The following is a 19878-nucleotide window of genomic DNA, read 5'->3' on the forward strand; positions in this document are numbered from 1 at the left end:
GTGTTTCCCTGTGGTAACTGAAGTCACTGTTGCCATGATAAAGGACGGCAATTTGAATGAGATCATTTAGAATGGCTCCTGGAAATCTGACATGGTGGTCTCCTTAATGTACCAGACCTTATATGTGTGGCATTGCATATACATCTTCAGTTTCCTTCAACTGAAATGACAGTGAGAAACGAATCATAATTTGAGGGGTTAATCTTTTTTTTTTTTTTTTTTTTGGAGGGGTGGCTTAATCTTAAAAAAATTAATCTTGGTAAAAATACTAAGCAGGAATAGTTAAGAATTACTGATTGCTTATTCTAAAGATACAAAGATTAGCTGAATAGCATTTGTATTGTTGAAGCAGGTACTGGAGTTCCAAAACTTTTGATTTAAAATTTCCAAAAAATGAAACTTTCTATTTGAAGTAAGCTGACACCAAAAATTCTAAATCCAGTTTAATTCAGTAGTAAAGGGTTTATTCCCAGTGATTTCTCACATTTGTAAGCCTGTTACACGTTGGTTTTACCTGTCATGAATCCTTTCTATCACTTTTATAAAACACCACCACTTTTTATAAAAAGTGACCAGAAGAATATAAAATTGTAAAATTGCACGTGCCTGAGCAGAAAACTCCTACTTTTGAGATTTTTTTCACAGGCGTGCCTAAACCGACCTGTGCTCTTAGCAGGTAAATTGCCAGAGGGAGAAGCCAGTGTCAGCTCAAAGGAAAACCCTGTTGTGGGATTTCTTTTTCCCCCTTAAACCGATCACTTTTTAGGGGGCGTTTCCACTGCATTCTCTAGTCCAAAGTCCTTCCCACCAAATTACTACTTTCCCCACCAATTTGTCACCCCCCCCCCTTTCCCAAAGCCCTTATTGGAAAGAACTTCCTCTCGTGGCCACCCTATTCCATACAGTTCCCAGCGCCCCCCATCTCGGAACGGCTTCCCCTCTCCAGCCCAGGATCCAGGTCCCCAAGCCACTTGAGAGAAAATTCCCACCTCTCGCCCCCTTCCTTGGCGTCCCGAGGCGGCGGCGGTGTGGGGGAGTGGGTGGGGAGGGGCAGGGTTTCCCGGGGTCCCCTGTGTCCTCCTCGCGCCCCCCCGGAGGTGTGCAGGGGGAGGGGAGCGCGGGTGGGTGGGACCGGGCCGGGTGGGGGAGGGGTAAGGGCGAGGAGGAGGAGGAGGAGAAGGAGGAGGAGGAGGAGTGTGTGCGAGCGTGTGTGGCTGGGGGAAGCCATTGCCTGTTTAATAGTTGCTGTTGCTGCACTTCCGCTTCTCTCCCAGCGAGAGAGAGACACGAGTGGCCAGGCCCAGCCGCAGCCGCAGCAGCAGCCGCCGCGGCGGCACGGAGGAGCCAGACACAAAGAGAGGTACGGGGATCCCCCCCGCCTCCCGCCGCCCCCCGGCCGCGTCGCCGGGCCTCGGGGACACCCCTCGCCGCCTCCCCGGACCCGCTCCGCCCGGACCGCCGGGCACGGGGCTGAGGGGGGGCGGAGAGGGGCCGAGGAGCCCCAGGGGTCCGGGGCCCGCCCGCGGGGGATGGGTAGGGACCCCGGGCCGCGTGGGGTGCGGAGGCCGCCCGCGTCGGGGGTGGGGGGGGCATTGTGGCTCGAACTGTCAGCGCTGCCCTGGGAGCCCCCCACTGGCCGCTGAGGGGGCCGGGAGCGGGGGAGGGGGAGGCGGGGGAGCCCCGTTTTCCCCAGGGGCGGGGGCCCGCGGGGATTAACCCCTCCGGGGCGGAAGGGCTCATTGTTATTCCTCCGCTGTGGAGGCCGAGCCCCCCCCCCCCCCCCGCACCCTCGCCCCACCCCCACCAGGGGTGGCAGTCGGGCGTGTGCTCGGGACCCCCGCCCCAGCCCCTCAGCCCGAGCCGGGCGGCCGAGACACCGGCCTTCGGGGAGAGGCGTCGGGGCGCGGCGCCGGGGGGCCTCGGGCCTCGTCGTCCCTGCCCCCCCGCCGGCCTCTCCCTTCCCCCACCGGGCACCCGCTCCCCGCCTCCGTCCCCCCGTTTCGGCTTCCTCTCTTACTCTTCTCCGCCCCTCCTCTCTTCCCGATCTCGCCGAACTCCACTCCTGGCCCCCGCTGTCTCGCTTTGGCCACCCGCCCTCCGCGACCCCCGAAAAGCCGACAGAAACAGCCCCGAGGCCGGCACACCGCCGGGACGTTCCCTCCTTGCCCCGCCGAGGCTCTCCGCGCCCCCGCCCTGCCCTCCTCCGGCTGCTCGGCATCTCCCCTCCCAGCCCCGAGGGGAGCCCCGGGGGGCGCGGGAGGGGCCGCTCGCCTTGCTCGGGACCGTTTTCCCACCGCGTCCCCCACTTGGGGCCAAAAATAAACAAGCCGCGTCCGATTTGCAAAAGCCTTAATGGGCCTGTAGACTTTGAGAAACGAGTGGAGGGCGGTGGGCAGCCGGGTGCACCCCTGGCCGAAGCCCTCCTGACAGCACCCGATTTCCTTATTTATACTGACTGCATGGTTTGTGTGTTTCTGTTTTGTTTCCCTCCCCTTGCAGGGGCTGTTTGCGGGGTGGGGTGGGGGGTTCGCTATGTCGGATGACGATTCGAGGGCCAGCACCAGCTCCTCCTCATCTTCGTCCTCTAACCAGCAAACCGAGAAAGAAACAAACACCCCCAAGAAGAAGGAGAGTAAAGTCAGCATGAGCAAAAACTCCAAACTCCTCTCTACCAGCGCCAAGAGGTACCGTACTCCACCCCCATCCCCCTAGGCTTCCTATTTTCCGAACTGCCTCTTGCTGCAATTGGTCTGTCTCCCAATGAGGGGTCGCTTGAATGCTCCTCATGGTTTGTGTGTTCTTAAAAATGAAAAAAGGGTCTTGGAAGTTTTAATTATTTTACTCTATTGCTTCTGGTTTTTTTTTTTTTTTTCTTTTAATCGTTGTCCACGTGCAGCTGTTGTGGCTTGCCTCTCCCATTTCTGGCTGAAGTTTGTAAGAATCCTTGTTACTTTTATTAGTGACCCCCAAATCTGATTTCAGATTACTTGTCCTGTTAATCACTAGCTTGTGACCCTTGTCAAGGCTGTCATCCTACTTAATTACTAATACTTGCCCGGACGATTCTATCAAAATGAATTCTATTACCATCTTGTCTCCTCACCTGTTGCACGTATGATCTTTTTTTGAGTAGAGCTTTCTTCACAAACTGCATAAGGAATAAATAATTCCTATTAATGGAGTAAAAAATTTAATAGGTGGAGACAGATGTTTTCAGATGGAATTTAAAGAGGTTCTTCTGATTGGGAGAGTTGAGGTAATAAACGATGTAAAATGGGTATTTTAGGTTATTTGGGGGATTTTTTTTTTCTCTTCTAAAACTTCCAATTTGCCAGATTTTAGGGAGACTCATTTTTTTCCATGCTATTTCCTCTCTTATGCTGTAAAAATCTTTGGTTCTTTTTCCAAGCTGAAGTCAACCAGTGACTCTTCTTTACTCTTTTCCTCTTATGTCTCTAGAAGAAGCTACTTTTTTACCTCGAGCATCCTTCAATAATATTCTCTGATCCCCATGACCCTTAAAATAATCTATAGCATATTCCTGGGAACCCGTGTGCCCTTTCATAAATCCTGCTGCTCTCAGGTGGACAGTCATTAAACTTTGAAGTGGCAAACCAGAAAGATAGTAAGGAATACAAATGGTGGGTTAAATAGGGGTATCTTTCTTAAAGGAATGTAAAATAAAATGGAATATGAGTCTTTAGATCTCTCCACTGAGTAGTGAGCCTGTGGAACTCAGAGTTTGAAAGTTTGTGCTTTCTCCCAGAAATCTGAAAAGTTGGTGAAGTGCTTTGGTGACCTAATCATGGGGGGGAGGGTGAAAGAGTGATTTTAGCTTAAATAGTGTAGAGGTCTAGGGTTAAATGGCAAAATTGCCTTAGCAGGATTGTTCTTATTTTCAGAGTGGTGGTTTGAGTGCAGGTCAGCTTCCCAGGAGTTCTAACTGGCCCTCATTGATGAGCCCGTGCTGGTTCTCCCAGAACCTGTCATCTACCCTGCCCACTTTAGATGGGGCTTTCCTTAATCTCCCCAACTTCCTACCCCTTTCCACCCCCATCTGCAGTAGCTGTGCTCCCTGATCCATGCTGGAGCAGCTTTTGACCTGACCTAAGGCAGGATATTTGCTTTAGGTCATTAGTATTTTTTGTGCACCAGGATATCCCTGGCACACATGAATATATTTGGGGGTAAAAGCACAGGTGTCAGTAAAAAATAGCCTCCTTTGTGTCAGCAGATTACTGAGGTGTATTTTTCATTAGACACAACTTGTCCATTTATTCTAAGTAAGTTAAGTTTTTTGGAATTGCCTGGGAAAGAGATAGTAGGTGTTAAAAAAAAAAAAAGGTGAAAAGCTACAAAGGGTTATTTTACCTGTAAAGTTAACATCAATTTTAGCTCCCTGGACATCTTGCTGAAGGAGTGTTAAAGCAGAGCTAAGATTAATAGTAGAGGCAAAAAATGGAGAGGAACAGTGTATCCAGGAAAAAATAAGGGGGAAATTAATGTTAGTAGGACCCTGTAGAAGCTGCTCTGTGAAATACATTGACTTGGAAGGTGAGTGTTGCCCGTGGACTTGGAAGGGGCACTATAGCAGGAGATGGAATAAAAAAGAAGCCTGAATTGGCAGACGTAAAGTTACTTAACTACATATTTGATGGAAAGTGGTTTCGTTTCTAGTCCACAGGTAGAGGAAATGCCCCCACTGAGAGTGGTCTGGACAAGAATTATTCTGTGGAACATATATGAGTTACTTCACAAATCTTGTGCCAGTAATTCTGGAAATGGTGCAAATGTTTGTTGCGGGGGTGAATTGGTAAAGCTGTTGGTATTATGCTTTTTAGGTATTAAAGAAGTAACTATTCAGTAAATATTTTATGGTAGAGTTGGTATTGACAAGGAGAAGTGAGGTCAGTAGGTATTTTTATACAAGTTGTGCTCAGGTGGTGGTTATTTTTGCCTATATACCTAGGTCTTAACATACAGTCATTTCAATAGACGCAGATAAAGAATCAGGAAACTGGAATTTCAAAGTTTTAGTCTAACATACAACGAGTCAAACAGTAGGGGTGTTTGGGAAGGTCTCAGAACTGAAATGCTTACTGGTAGCAAAAGAATTTAGCAGGACGCAGATAAGTAGATGTCCCTAAAGACAGCAAACAGCTTCCTAAAACTGACCAGATTTGTAGGGGACAGGAAATGTCCTCCAATAGGAAGGTTTAAAGAACTTCCCCAATCACCACCCTTAATTTCTCTTTACTTACACTTGGAAAAAACACTACCTTCTAAAACCTATTCTCCATTGCATCTAGCCAGCTCAGAAAACCTTTGGAAAGAGAAAAGTTATTCATTGTGATTTCTGATCGCCTTTAGAATGTGTGTTTAGTTTTTTATTACTGTGCTGCCTCCGTGTGATTCCTAAGTTGTAACATAGCCCTTTAGGGTTTTACGTGATAGGAGCAAGAAAGGTTATAAAAATAGAAGGCACCATTTAGTAGATGGAAGACACTTAAAGGCCTCAAACTTTGTCGTATTAATTGATGCTCTAAGCACCTAGGTAAGCAGAAGACAAAGGCCAGGGCTTGGTGTGAACTGCCTGGTGGCGTCGGCCTAGGAGTGGGGGATGGGGCTCTTTGTGAAGTCGTGGGTTGGTGAGGAGATAGAAGGGGGGGGGGGGCGGAGGGGTCCCGGGTTCCGTGTCCGTGGTGGGATGGAGAAGGAAGAGAAGGAAGGGGGACAGACCTAAGGAAAATTAGAGGATGTCCGGGAAAAAGCAGGTCCGGAAAGGGGGAGCCGAGAGTCCGAGCGGTGTGCGGGACAGAGGCCGGGTGCACCTGTGCGGGCCGGCTGCTGGTGTCTGGCCTAGCTGGAGGGGTCGGCGGGGGTGTTAGCGCCCTAGGCTGCGTGCGCGCGCGGCGTCGGGGCTGGAGATCCCGGGACGCGGTGGAGGCGAGCCAGGGAGTCGCGGAGAGCCCCGGCGCGGGCTCTCCCCACCCCTGGCCCGCAACTTCACCCGCTGGGCTGGGGTGCGCCGCCCGAGTCGTCGGGCGCGCGGGGACTAGGGGCGGGAAGCCCGGGGGGCGGCGGCCCGGGGCGGCCCAGCGGAGAGGGCGGCCTTGTGGCGCACGGCCTGCGCCGCGCCGGCACCCCGCGACGCGGGGCAGGTCAGTCAGGGCCCGAGGGGCCTCGCGGGGAGCGGCCATGTTGGCTTCGTCACTGAGAACGCGGGGCGGCCTGGCGGGGGCGCCCTGCCAGGGCGGGCCGGAGGGCGCTCGAGGTGCCTGGGTGACCCGGGTAGAGACCGGGGGGGGGGGGGGGGGGGGCGGGGGGAGACGGGCGGGCGGGGGCGAGCCCTTCCCACCCGCGCGGCGGCTTGCGTTTGTCGGTCCAGGGGAGAAGACGTGCAGCGCAGAAGTGAATGTGTCCCGGCACATTCTAATGCAACTTAGAAAACGAGTCGGCGAGTGAGAAGCTTTACAATTATTTCCTAAATGGAAAACCCCGAGAAAAATAACTGCTTTAGTGTGCGAGGCAGGACTGGAACCGAAACATTTTAGATGATCACAAGAGACCCCGGACCGCCAGCTCACTGCGGTGGGAAAAAAGTTTTTTCTAAACTACGGACCTGAAGCTTTTGATGTGTACTTTCCTCCTCCCTCGGTAGAACCCAGTTATCATGGCAGGCAGTTAGAACACAACCCAGTTATCTGCCAGACCTGTGCATTACCAGTGGGAGGCTACCAACGCCTTCATGTTTCTTGTGTTTCTCTCTCACTTCCCTGACTCCAGGATTCAGAAGGAACTGGCAGACATCACTTTAGACCCTCCACCTAACTGCAGGTGAGCTTCCTTTCACATTTTTTTCTTTTTAAAATTCTTCTAATCTTTATCTTGGGAGTTTTCTTTTTGTTATTAAAAATTTCTGCTTTTATTTTTTGGTGAATGCTTATTTTGGTGCTACCATCAAGTAACCGCTGAAATTGATTAACCTGAGAGTAATGTTTTGATAAGTCTCTGACAGTTTCAGGGCTATGCTGAAGAGAAGTAATGGATTTATCTGGCGTGAACGCTTTTACATATATAAAACAGAACTGTAAAATGAATTTAAAGATGCACATTTGCCTGATGGTGGATTTTGGATATGTCATTAAGGATGATGTAAAACCTTTTTAGATACTCAGGTACATTTTGTTTTAGAAAATTGCTTTGTTGTCGCAATCTGTTATTCAAGCTCTCTATTAAGCTAATATAGCATAGAGTTAAATCTCACAGTGGATCCCCAAACTTATTTCATTGTATATACAAATTTTGTGTTGGACTTTGGCAGACCAGGTAATAATTTGCGGCTTTGATTAAAAAGGTTTTTTTAAAAATTTGATAGATTTAACTCTTTGGTAGGGGTGTTTTTTCTCAAAATTGCTTCAGACTGTATACATATGTGTGTTTCAGTTTCAAGACAATTTGATACCAGCTTTTCAGAGCCCTGTTAGTCACTTCATTTTATTTAGAATAGCCATTGTGATACTGTTGAGGCAAGGTGGAAGACTTGAATTTTATTAAATCAACAGTGACTTGAGGAAGGACTTATTATATGTTGTAGTAGAGTCATGTATTTAAGGATTAATTCAATTCTATTACTCCCATAGTTTAAAAAATTAAGTATAGCAATCTAATTCTCAGTTCTCAGGAGTAGTACTGGAATGGGATGTGACATTTCAGTAGTGTTCTAAACTTAAAGGTAGAAGTAGAAGAAGTTACCAACAAGAAAATATTCAGTGGCCACACACAGTTTAAAAGAAGTATGTGGAGATATCAAGTTGAAAACTAAATGGAATGTTTTGCTTATTAATGCTGAACTTTCTAATGTATGGTTAATGGAAACTTTAATATTGGCATTTTGGTTGTGTATGTTCTTAATGTTGGTCAGGTGTGGGATATTTGGTAAGATTTTGTCCTGTTAGTAAAGAAAGTCGTGACTCTTAAACTGTTTGTAACTGAACTACTTAATTATTCTTAACACTTTCTCTCATGGCTTTTAAGAATCTTTTCACACTGTTGAGAAAGTGGAGAAATGGGTAAGGGTTAGGGCTGTGACATCTTTTTATTTTAGTGGACTCATTGTTCAGATTGAAGCCTAAAGTTCCCTTTGGTTGGTTGTGTTGAATCCTTGGGCATTTCCCGTGGTAGGTGTGTGCTGTTGTGGTTACTGCTCCTGTTTGGTATCATGTCTCTTCCAAGTGTGTGTGTTTCTTGTGAGTTCAGACGACTTTAGCTGATGAAATTACAAGGTTTTTAAAGCATGATTTCAAGACTAATAACATTTATCAAAACATAATGGATTTCTGGGGCGCCTGGGTGGCTTAGTCAGTTAAGCTGAGACCCAGGTCGTGATCTCACGGTTCGTGGGTTCGAGAGTCGTGTCGGGCTCTGTGCTGACAGCTTGGAGCCTGGAGACTGCTTCGGATTCTGTGTGTCCCTCTCTTTCTGTTCCTTCCCTGCTAGTGGTCTGTCTGTCTCTCTCTCAAAAATAAAGATTAAAATTGTTAAAAAAAAAAACAAACAAACAATGGCTTTGTAAGCAATTTGAGGGTTTTCGTGGGATTAATAACTTTTAAAACATAAGATAGATAACTTTAGTTTCACACCATTTTAGCTGAGTTCTGTGTGATTTGTGCTGCTGAACATGTAGAACTTTTATCCTTAGAAACCACCCTAATTACCCCTTTAGGGTGAAACCTGTGAGTGTTGCGGGTACTCTGGTGAAGCACCAAACTGGATGACTGTTTTATGAAAAAAAAATTGCTGAATTTCATAGAAAACACCGGCAACTTTAATTTGTGAGAGAATGTATATTATGTTGACTTTTAAGAATAAAGGTGGCTTTATTTCCTGAAAAACTTTGTTAGAGTGGCTGCTTCTGTTATATGAATTACAGTTTTTCCTTTGTCTTGGCTTACTAGAGTTAGTGACTAAATGTTACACAGTAGTCTCAATATTCAGCTACTTGAAATAAATTTGGTTTTGTTTTTGTGTTGGTACCTTATGGGATTGAAGTATTTAATATTTTAATGTGCATTATTTGAGATGGAAAATGATAATTTAGTTTGGGGATACTTTTTGAAGTTAAAAATACGTGAATTAAATGACCTTGAATGCATGTGTTTATTTTTAATAAATTTTTCCAATAATTACTCTCAGCATGAGAGCTCAATAGCTTGGTTCTTCTGAAATTGTGGTTTCATCAACTATAAATTATATTTTGAGTGAGTTAAACAATTGACTTTCAATTAATGTGTGAGTGAGGGGCAGAGAAGACAGAGGGGCGGAGGATCCGAAGCAGGCTTTGTGCTGACAGCAGAGCCTGATGCGGGGCTGGAACTCACAAACTGTGAGATCGTGATCTGAGCCGAAATCAAGAATCAGATCTTAACCAGATGCTTAACTGACCGAGCCACCCAGGCGCTCCTCAATTGATGTATCTTGTATATTAATCCTTTATAGGACTCCCTTTCTTCAGTCAGTATTCAGCCTGTGGTTTTAAATTTAAACCATATTTATTAAAATATAGCAGTGGCAGAAAGTAATCTCTGCAATAATCAACTGTGTATTGAGATCGGTGGAAGAATTGCTTCCCTTGAAGGTGCACTGCTTGCATTCCAGTAATTTTTAGCACTTTACTTGGCAAACTTCAAAGTTACTGAACTTAAACTTGTGTGAAATGCAATTGCTAAATATGTTGTAATGTGTGAGCACATAAAGTTAAATCCTCAATGTTGTATATTGTGTCGAGTAGGTTTTTTTTTTTTTTAGAACACTGCAGATTATATTCAGTGTCCAGGTGAGAAGTATTTTAACTGAATATTTTAAAATTTCTCTATGTTGCTGTATAAATCAAATTCTTTGGTATTTCTGAACTATTTGGTTATTTTTATATATACAGATGAAGTAATGGTCTCCGAACTCATGTATTGTGCATTTGGTTGGATTTTTTTTCCCTGCAGTTTGTCTGTTTGTTTAGGAAAAAATACTGTCTTAAGTACTGTAATGATTTCTTAAAGCATGCCCTATTTTGGATTGTAAAATTATGCCTTTTATTTTTTTGAGTTTTAAATGAAATTATGCCTTTCAGATAGCTGGTGAACTCTGGGCCACTAGACTCAGTTTTGCACCTGCTGTTCATAGCCTAGGGCTCAAGCTTTGCTGAATTGACTAGTTACAGCTATATAATCTGTAGACATTAATGTCTGTAAACAGTATGGTTACATAAAATAAATGAAATTTTGTCCAAGTCCTTTAAACTTCAGATTTTATTTTAAGAAAATACTGGTGTTTTGAGTAAACTATTCATACAGCGACTTGAAACTTAAAAATTCAGATTGTTTTAGAGCCAGTATGTTAAGATAAAATGTCTTCAAGAAGTCATTAAGCATTTCAAGCATGGTGAAGAATAAAAAAGTAGGTTTTTGTTTTATATAACTTTATTGCATTTTGATGATTATTTTTGTGTTTCTTAAATATGTAAGCCCAACTAAGTAGATACTTTTTATTTTTGAGAGAACTATGTAATCAGATACAGTTGATTTTATTTTTTAATTTTTTTTAATGTTTATTTTTGAGAGAGAGAGAGAGAGAGAGAGAGAGAGGGAGACACAGAACCTGAAGCAGGCTCCAGGCTCTGGGCTATCAGTACAGGGCGGGGCCCATCGAGGGGCTCGAACTCTGGAAAGGTGAGATCATGACCTGAGCCAAAGTCTGATGCTTAACTGGCTGAGCCACTTAGGGGCCCCCAGATACAGTTGATTTTGAAGTTTTACAGCTAAACCTTACCTTTTAAAAGATAATTTTAAAGCTAAAGTGAAGAGCATGTAAAAAATATAATGCAGTTGTTGGAAGAGGTTAACATTTTTTTAACCTTTTTTCTCATTTACTAAAACGGCCGACCATCTGACTTGCCTAACTCCTAGTATTGTAAAGTTGAAATGAGATTAGAGTTTTCTGTATGTATTGTTAGAGTTGCCCATTTAGCTCCTTTTAATAGCTCATATTTTTCTCTTTACTAACATTGCCTTTTATTGCTTGCATTTTAAGTACAGTTTTAAGCCATTATACAACAACATAAGAGTGAATGTTTTTGAAAAGTTGAGATGTAGAAGTTGTATAGTAAAACGTGAAAAATTCTCCTCATGATCTGTTCTGATGCTACCCCTTTGCACAGAGATGCTCCGTACTCCAAGCTAGCTTGCACTTTGTGTGTATCCTTCTGGATAGTTTCAGAGAATTTACTGAATATTGTGGTATTTCTCTGGTTTTACAAAATCTGGATTTGGTGGTAATAATGAGATGTCAATTTAGAAATCCCAGGCTGCTAACCTTGGAATGAAGAGATCTTTTCCTTGCAATAGTCAAGGCCTCTACATCTTGTCCAAGTTCAGCATGCTTTAGATGGTTGTTTGGGTGTAAGAAATGGTTTCAGCAGAAGTCATCCTTTACAAAATCCTGTATCTCACCTGAAAAAACTCTTTTTACGTATCTTTCATTCATCTGGTGTTACTAAATGCATTAAAGCTAAATGTGACCAGCATCTGAACAAGTTTTCATTTGGAGAGTTACCAGTTAAGTGTGCTTGCCTTTAAGTGCATAAAGGCAGTATTGAAAAATAGTGAGAACCAGGAGACTGGAGTGTCAAGACAATCAAAATAGCCTCTGAACCAGGGCCAGGTTCCTGGAAATTAAGATCATTAGCTGGGGCCTTGAGAAGGTAGGAAGGAAGGAAGTCTGTCCAGAAGTGAATTGCTTACTAAGGGAGTAGGAACTTTTGTGGCTGTTGTGTTTACCAAAAGACCCTGTGTCTGGATTGTAAAACTGTACTGCTGTTGTTCCTCAGAAAGCTAACCAGAATTATCATATGACCCAGCAGTTACACTCCTAGGTATATACCTGATTGAAACGGGATTGAAAACAGGGAGTCACGCAGATTCTTGTCAGGCAGTGTTTATAGCTGTTCATAATAGCCCCAGAGGGGAAACAACCCAAGTATCCATCAACAGATGAATACATAAACAGAATGGGGCATTTACAATGGAATATTATTCAGCCATAAAAGAGAATGAAGTTCTGCTATGTGCTACAGCATGAATGAACCTTGAAAATGTTACACTAAATAAAATAAGCCAGACACAAAAGGACAAATACTGTGATTGCAGTTACATAAAATACCTAGAATAGATAACTTCATAGAGACAGAAGATGAGAGGTTTCCAGGGCTGGTGTGGGGGAAGGGGAAAAATGAGGAATTATTTCTTAATTGGCATAGAATTTCTTTTTGGGGTGATGAAAATTTTGGAAATAGTGGTGATGATTGTACCACATTGTGAATATAATTAATGGCCTCGAGTCTTACCCTTAAAAATGGTTAAAATGGCATAGTTTTTTAAAATGTTTATTTTTGAGAGGGAGAGAGAGCAAGCAGAAGAGCGGCAGAGAGAGGGAGATAGAGGGTCTGAAGCAGGTTCTGGGCTGATGGCAGAGAGCCCAGTGTGGACTCAAACTCACAAACTGTGAGATCATTACCTGGGCTGACGTTGGATGCTTAACCAACAGAGCCAGCCAGGCACCCCTAAGATGGCAAATTTTACACATTTTACCACAAAAGAGTTAGGAAAACCCCTGTACCAGTGTTAAAATGTATCTTGAGTGTTAAAAATGCTTATAGCTTACAAGGCACATTTCAGTTTTTAGGGATTCTTGTGAAAGATACTAGTATTAAATACTTGTCACTTCCCTTGAGTCCCTGTTACACATGAAAGCTGCCTTCAAGGAGTTCATTGTCTAGTAAGGGTGGTAAGAAATGCATGTACAGATTTTGGATAGTACTTGGAAACATGAATATTATTTGGGAAGTAGTAAATGCACAGTATGTGTTATGAAGGTTCAGAGCAGCGAGAGATTGCTTTGACCTGGGTGTGAGAAGTGGTGTCTGCAGCGCTTCGAGATCTGGGAAAAAGCTTCATGGAGGAAATGAGAAGTGGGGTAGAAGAGTAAGAGGCATCTGTAGCAGAGGAAAGGCCAAGAGGGCGCCGTTGGGCACTAGTGAAACCTACGACTAGAGAGGAAAGAGTAGGAGAATAAGCAGTAAGAGATAAAGTTTATGTTCCTCAGTGTCAGGCTGAGGCTTTGAATATCATTATACAGTTACTGGAGAATCTTTTAAACTCTTGAGCCGGAAGTATAATCCAGCTAGAGCTGAGTGTCTGGAAAGACACAAAGCAAGGATTGAGTGGAGTTGGGTGGGAACCGAAAGCCTTGGGAGAGCTGCAGTAGTCCAGGAGGGAGACCAGGTTAGCAGGGAGGCAGGCAGCAGCATCGAAGTGGACAGGAAAGAGATTCAAAGCAGTAGGATCTGGAGAACTCCGTCACTGATTTTAGAGATGCGGGACTTGAAAGGAGTCAGAGCTTCTCTGGGTATTGGGGGAAATTGTGGTGCCATTAACAGAAATCAGTAAGGCTGAAGATGAACTAGTTTGAGAAAGCAGAGGGATTAGATAGATCCTCCTTCCAAGGTTTAAATATTTGTCTCGTTGACCGAATACAATGCTCAGTGTATTGCTGCCACTTAGTAGGCTCAGTAAATATTTGCAATTTGATCATATATTTAAGTTTATTATTAATTGGTCATTGAACTCTCACATCTACCTGGTCTAAGATTAGATTAGATTAGACAAATGGATTATAAACTTCTTAAAAGGCAGGAAGCATGATTTTTCTCTTTGATTCTGATCTTATGTGTTTTTTCCCCCAACTTTTTTAGTTTACAGAATTTCAAAGCTTATAGGAAAGCTGAAAGAATAATACAGGAACACCCATCTAAGCAATCAGCTGTTAAAATTTCACCACATTTGCTTTGTCTCTCTTTTAAAAATGTCTAAATATTTATTTTGCAGAACCTTTTGGGAGTGTGCTGCAGGCATCATGACACATCCATGTGTTTAGGGTACATGCCTTGAACCTGAGGTGGGCTGGCGGGGATGCTGAGGCTGGAACTGGCTTTGGGGGAGTACACGTTAGATTTGAAAGTTTGGATGATGGTTGAAGTATGCCTGATGGCCAAGGGGAAGAGAATTGAGAATTGTGCCCTGTGGGATGTCTACAAAGGAAGGATGAGGGGAAATAACAAGGACCTGGAGAACAAAGAAGCAATGTAGGTAGTGAGCTGCAAGCTCTAGGGGAGGTCAAGGAAATTTTTTCATTAGCCTTTAAAGTGTAGAGTTAAGAGTGTGCTCTCTAGGCTGAGAAGAAGAAGAAGAAAAAAAATGAAAATGGCAAGGAGGGAGATACTGTAATGTTTTTAAGACATGATTGTAGAGGAGGTGATAGACTATAGAACTGAGATCATAAGTGGAAAGCATATATTTAGAAAGGTCGGAAGCCTGGAACTTTATGATAGAGTGACAGTTTCTAGAGGATTGGAAGCATTTTTCCGTCCTTGAATAACACTCCAGCTACTTGCATAGAACAGAAAGAAGCAACGTCTGTCCCCAGTGTTCTTTGGTTCTTTCTGGATAGACTTTAAGTTCCTTGAGAGCAGGAATTCTGTCTTTGTCATCCCTACCTTGTCCAAGAAAGAGTAGATAAACAGTACATATTTGTTAAATTAAAACACCGACACAAAAACCTAATTTGAGTCTGAAGGCTTAATGGAATATCTTCATTACCCTCTTCAGAAAATAATGGAAAGAGCTGTGGAAATTGCTGTCACATTTTACAGCTGTCTGTTGCTGGCAGTCTTTCTGAGTTGGCACCCGAGCAGTTTTGGCAATTTTCACCTTCTCGGAATCACGGAGGAGCTCTGGACCACAGTGTTCTACAAAAGACAGGATCAGTGCTGTGGGCTAGATTGAGAAGACGTATAAAGAAAATACCAGTACCTTCGATTACCATGTTTTGACTTGATAAGATTAGTGTTTGCCAACAAGTAAGCGTGGGTTTAGGGGTGCTAAGTAAATTGGACTTCCTAGTGATGTTCCCCCAAATCCTAAAGCTATTCCAGATAGTTACGTTAGAGATGCTGGCACCCGCCTGAGACATCTGACACATTCCCCATCATCAGTGGAGTGAAACAGGGTTTCATAATAAGCCCATTCTTATTCAGCCTCTCTTAATGCAGCCATGCTGTAAAGTGAAACAAAAGACCCAGTAACTAGTGTCAGAATATGGCTCTAATCCTCTGGGAAACTTCCTATTCTATGGGCTGAGAAGCTCATCAAAGCTCTTTGCTTGAAAATTGTAATCCAGGAATTGCTGTATGCTCGTGGGTTTTTTTCTTGTAACATACATGCGAGTGATTATGGATTACTTTGTAGAGTCTGTGCTGCGCTGCACTGCATAGATGATAAACCTGGGGAAGGCAAGGTGGTGGCTCAGCCCAGTCAGCAAAGGCTTAGGAAGCCAACAGTTTTCGTATGCAGAACGTAATTGAAAGTTGTCACTGGGTTTTGTTACTTGGGGTAGCATACTATTCACTAATATGTCAATTAACAAAGTAGTCAGAAACAATTCTGTCTGCTTTCTTCTTTTTTTTCCTGCTGCTTTCTAAAGAACCTGAATAGGACAGAGGGAAATGCCAGGCCACAATAAAGGGACTGTATTATGAAGTTCTTAAATAGCACTCAACATTGCATTTGCTACAGGTGTCACATCTGACTTATCTCTAGTACTGACTTGTGTCAGCATTAAATTTTATTTTTTATTTTTTTTTTATTAAAAGTTTTTAACATGTTTTAGAGAGAGAGAGAGAGAGCACACAAGCAAGCAAGGGTGACGCAGAGAGAGAAGGAGACACAGAATCCGAAGCAGGCTCTAGTCTCTGAGCCGTCAGCCCAGAGCCCGATGTGGAGCTCGAACTCCAGAACAATGAGATCATGACCTGAGCCGAAGTCAGGTGCTCAACTGACTGGGCCACCCAGGTGCCCTTTTTATTTTTTAAGTTTATTTATTTTTGAGAGAGAAAGCATGAATGGGGGAGGGGCAGAGAGAGAAAATCCCAAGCAGGCTCCTTACTGTCAGCATGGAGCCCAATGCAAGGCTCGAATCCACGAACCAAAGAGATCATGACCTGAGTCGAAGCTGGACCAAATGAGCCACCCAGGCGCCCCTAAGTTTTAAATACTAATAATTGATGGAGGCTCAGTAGGGTTTACCAGTATTGAAATGATGATCATTATGTGGAATACCAGGAGGACACTGGGTATTTGTATCTATTTTAATTGATGGAAAATTGATGTGGGATAGATCTTAATAAGTTCTGTAAGAAAAGACATAGAAGCACATTTTCAGATAGGAACAGAGCAGTTTAGAATGATTTTACTTAGAAGTTTTAGATAGGATACAGGTCAAAAGGTCAGGATTGGGGTGCCAGGGTGGCTTAGTTGGTAGAGTGTCTGACTCTGGATTTTGGCTCGGGTCGTGATCCCAGGGTTGTGGGATCGAACCCTACATTGAGTTCCTCACTGAGTGTGGAGCCTGCTTAAGTTTCTTTATCTCTCCCTCTGTTCCTCTCCCCTGCTTACGCTCTCTCTCCCTCAAATAAAAAAAATAGTCAAGATTATAATCAGGAAGCAGTGTTGTACAAGAGTGACAACAGCCTGAGTAAATCAAGTCATATTCATTTAAAATATTAGAGTCCTCTGTGCTATGTAGGTGACTAAAACAGACCTGGCCTCTGATTTGTGGAATTTCAGTTTTATTTTATTTTATTTACTTATTTTTATTTTTATTTATTTTTCTTATATACTTAAAAAATTTTTTTTTTTAATTTACATCCAAGTTAGCATATACTGCAACCATGATTTCTGGAGTAGATTCCTTAATGCCCCTTACCCATTTAGCCCCCCCCCCCCCCCACAACCCCTCCAGTAACCCTCTGTTTGTTCTCCATATTTATGAGTTTCTTAGGTTTTGTCCCCCTCCCTGTTTTTATATTATTTTTGCTTCCCGTCCCTTGTGTTCATCTGTCCTGTGTCTTCAAGTCCTCATATGAGTGAAGTCATATGATATTTGTCTTTCTCTGACTAATTTCACTTAGCATAATGCCCTCTAGTTTCATCCACATAGTTGCAAATGGCAACATTTCATTCTTTTTGATTGCTGAGTAATATTCCATTGTGTGTGTGGGATATGTGTGTGTGGAAGATGTGAAGACCACATCTTCTTTATCCATTCATCCATCGATGGACATTTGGGCTCTTTCCATACTTTGGCTATTGTTGATAGTGCTGCTATAAACATTGGGGTGCATGTGCCCCTTCAAAACAGCACACCTGTATCCCTTGGATAAATACCTAGTAGTGCAGTTGCTGAGTCGTAGGGTAGTTCTATTTTTAATTTTTTGAGGAACCTCCATACTGTTTTTCCAGAGTGGCTGTACCAGTTTGCGTTCTCACCAGCAGTGCGAAAGAGATCCTCTTTCTCTGCATCCTCGCCAACATCTGAGGATGTTGCCTGAGTTGTTAATGTTAGCCATTCTGACAGGTGTGAGGTGGTATCTCATTGTGGTTTTGATTTGTATTTCCTGGATGATGAGTGATATTGAATATTTTTTCATGTGTCGGTTGGCCATCTGGATGTCTTCTTTGGAGAAGTGTCTATTCATGTCTTTTGCCCATTTCTTCACTGTATTTGTTTTTTGGGTATTGAGTTCGATAACTTCTTTATAGATTTCGGATACTAACCCTTTATCTGATATGTCGTTTGCAAATATCTTCTCCCATTCTGTCGGTTGCCTTTTAGTTTTGCTGACTGTTTCCTTCACTGTGCAGAAGCTTCTTATTTTGATGAGGTCCCAATAGTTCATGTTTGCTTTTGTTTCCCTTGCCTCAGGAGACGTGTTGAGTAAGAAGTTGCTGCGGCCAAGATCAAAGAGGTTTTTGCTTGCTTTCTCCTCGAGGATTTTGATGGCTTCCTGTCTTATATTTAAGTCCTTCATCCATTTTGAATTTATTTTTGTGTATGGTGTAAGAAAGTGGTCCAGGTTCATTCTTCTGCATGTCGCTGTCCAGTTTTCCCAGCACCACTTGCTGAAGAGACTGTATTCCATTGGATATTCTTTCCTGCTTTGTCAAAGATTAGTTGGGGAGACATTTGTGGGTCTATTTCTGGGTTCTCTATTCTATTCCATTGATCTGAGTGTTTTTGTGCCAGTACCATATTGTCTTGATGATTACAGCTTGAAGTCCAGTATTACTGTTTTTATTTAGTGTTTTTTTTTTGAGGGGGGGAGGGTGGAGAGAATGAGTGGGGGAGGGGCAGAGAGAGAGGGAGACCCAGAATGTGAAGCAGGCTCCAGGCTCTGAGCTGTCAGCACAGAGCCTGATGTGCAGCTCAAACCCATGAACTGTGAGATCGTAACCTGAGCCGAAGTCGGAGGCTCAACTGACTGAGACACCCAGGCACCCCTACTTACTTATTTTTAAAATCACTTTCTGTAATATGTCAATACGTATGTAAATACATGAGACTCGAAAGCAAGAAAGCACTCAGTCCCCGAGTTGGTAGTTTAGGGGAAATTCATGACAACGAGCCTTTCTAGTCTCCCAGGGAAAGAAGGGGTTGAGAGGACACAATATCACTAGGCCTCTGGTGAACTTAGTGCTGGGGCCACGCATGGCCTAGTTCTCCACCAAGTTTGGAAAGTACTAATTGTCCTGGTCCTGCTCCTACTCCTACACGTGGCCTCCAGCTTCCAGAATGGCCTCTTCCTTTAGTTCTGTGGCATTTTCACTCGGGAGAAGACCGCTTACACTGTTGTGGTGTCAGAGTTCTGGAGGACTTGTCATCTAATAGGATGATGAAGGGAGATCTCGTCAGTACCTTGCCATTCGCTTTCCATCTGTGGTACTTAGAACCTCAAGATCGGGGCACCTGGGTGGCTCAGTTGGTTGAATATCCATCTCTTGATTTTGGCTTAGGTCATGATCTCGCAGTTCATGAGATATAATCCTTTTTTGGGCTTCCTACTGACCTGTGAAGCCTCCTTGGCATTCTTTCTCCTGCTCTCTGCCCCTCCCTGACTTGTGCTCGCGCATGCGCATGCATGTGTGAGTGCGCACGTGCTCTCTCTCTCTCTCTAAGTAAATAAACATTAGAAAGAAAAAAAAAAACTAATGGTCGAGGAGTCTCAGGGTCTCTCAAGGGCTCGTCTGAGCCCTGGCTGGCCATGGGGATTTCTGAGGGCTGTCCTGCTTCCTCCTTGGAGAACACCTCCTCTCCCTCTGACTCTCAGATGACATCTAGTTCTCAAGGGAAAACTGGGTACCCAGAGGGATGTCCAATTCAGAAGATGAAATTGCCTGTAAGGGCAGAACAGGCTCTGGGGGAAGATTTGGTGGGGGCTTCAGTCTCAAATACTTCACTCAGCTGTTTCACCACTGGGCTTGGGGTCTCTCTGCTGCTGGTCTTCAAGGTGTCTGCCAGGCTGAGGATAGGAGAGTAGGGATCTGATCAGAACCTTCCAACTGCTCCCCTGTTGGTAGGTTTGGCTGTGGAGAGCTCTCCGCCTGGATGGGAGTGTGTAGGATGCTGACACTAGGTAAATGGGAATCTGCCTCCAGGGCCAGAAGCTTGGTCGTGCTGGAGTGACTGGGGTGCTCTTTGCAGAGCCCCGCCTGGGGCAAGGAGGGGATGCTGGGCCCCTCCTCCTCTTTTGGGTGCCCAGCAGCTGGAGCCTCATCTGAAACAGCCCATGCTGTTTCAAACTTCCCTGAAACTTGAATTTTAGTAGGCGGTACAGACAGTAACCGGTAGAAGGATAGATAACTACAAGTTGAGTCAGCTTGTAAGAGAAATTAACAGTGCATTGATGGAGAATAATTGGGGTAGGGAGGTTAT

The 19878-nt window shown here is 44.0% G+C and overlaps 1 protein-coding gene and 1 pseudogene across 2 annotated transcripts in view; one reads left to right on the forward strand and one right to left on the reverse strand.

The window, feature by feature from the left end:
• The first annotated feature begins 1180 nt into the window (after nt 1-1180).
• UBE2E1 (ubiquitin conjugating enzyme E2 E1) overlaps nt 1181-19878 on the forward strand; it is an 81498-nt gene continuing 62800 nt past the window's right edge. Inside the window, exons 1-3 of one of the 2 annotated variants that reach the window (XM_053903854.1) lie at nt 1184-1360; nt 2500-2684; nt 6787-6837. In XM_053903854.1, the coding sequence (XP_053759829.1) occupies nt 2533-2684; nt 6787-6837 (203 nt within the window). In that variant the 5' untranslated portion in view covers nt 1184-1360; nt 2500-2532. Of the gene's footprint in view, nt 1361-2499; nt 2685-6786; nt 6838-19878 lie in introns of both variants that reach the window. The other variant, XM_053903855.1, reaches the window with a different exon arrangement.
• On the reverse strand, nt 13964-19783 carry LOC109251329 (cell division cycle-associated protein 3-like; annotated as a pseudogene).

The sequence above is a fragment of the Panthera pardus genome, unplaced genomic scaffold (genome assembly GCF_024362965.1).
Source record: "Panthera pardus isolate Hobbes unplaced genomic scaffold, ASM2436296v1 HiC_scaffold_16, whole genome shotgun sequence".
Lineage (NCBI taxonomy): Eukaryota > Metazoa > Chordata > Mammalia > Carnivora > Felidae > Panthera > Panthera pardus.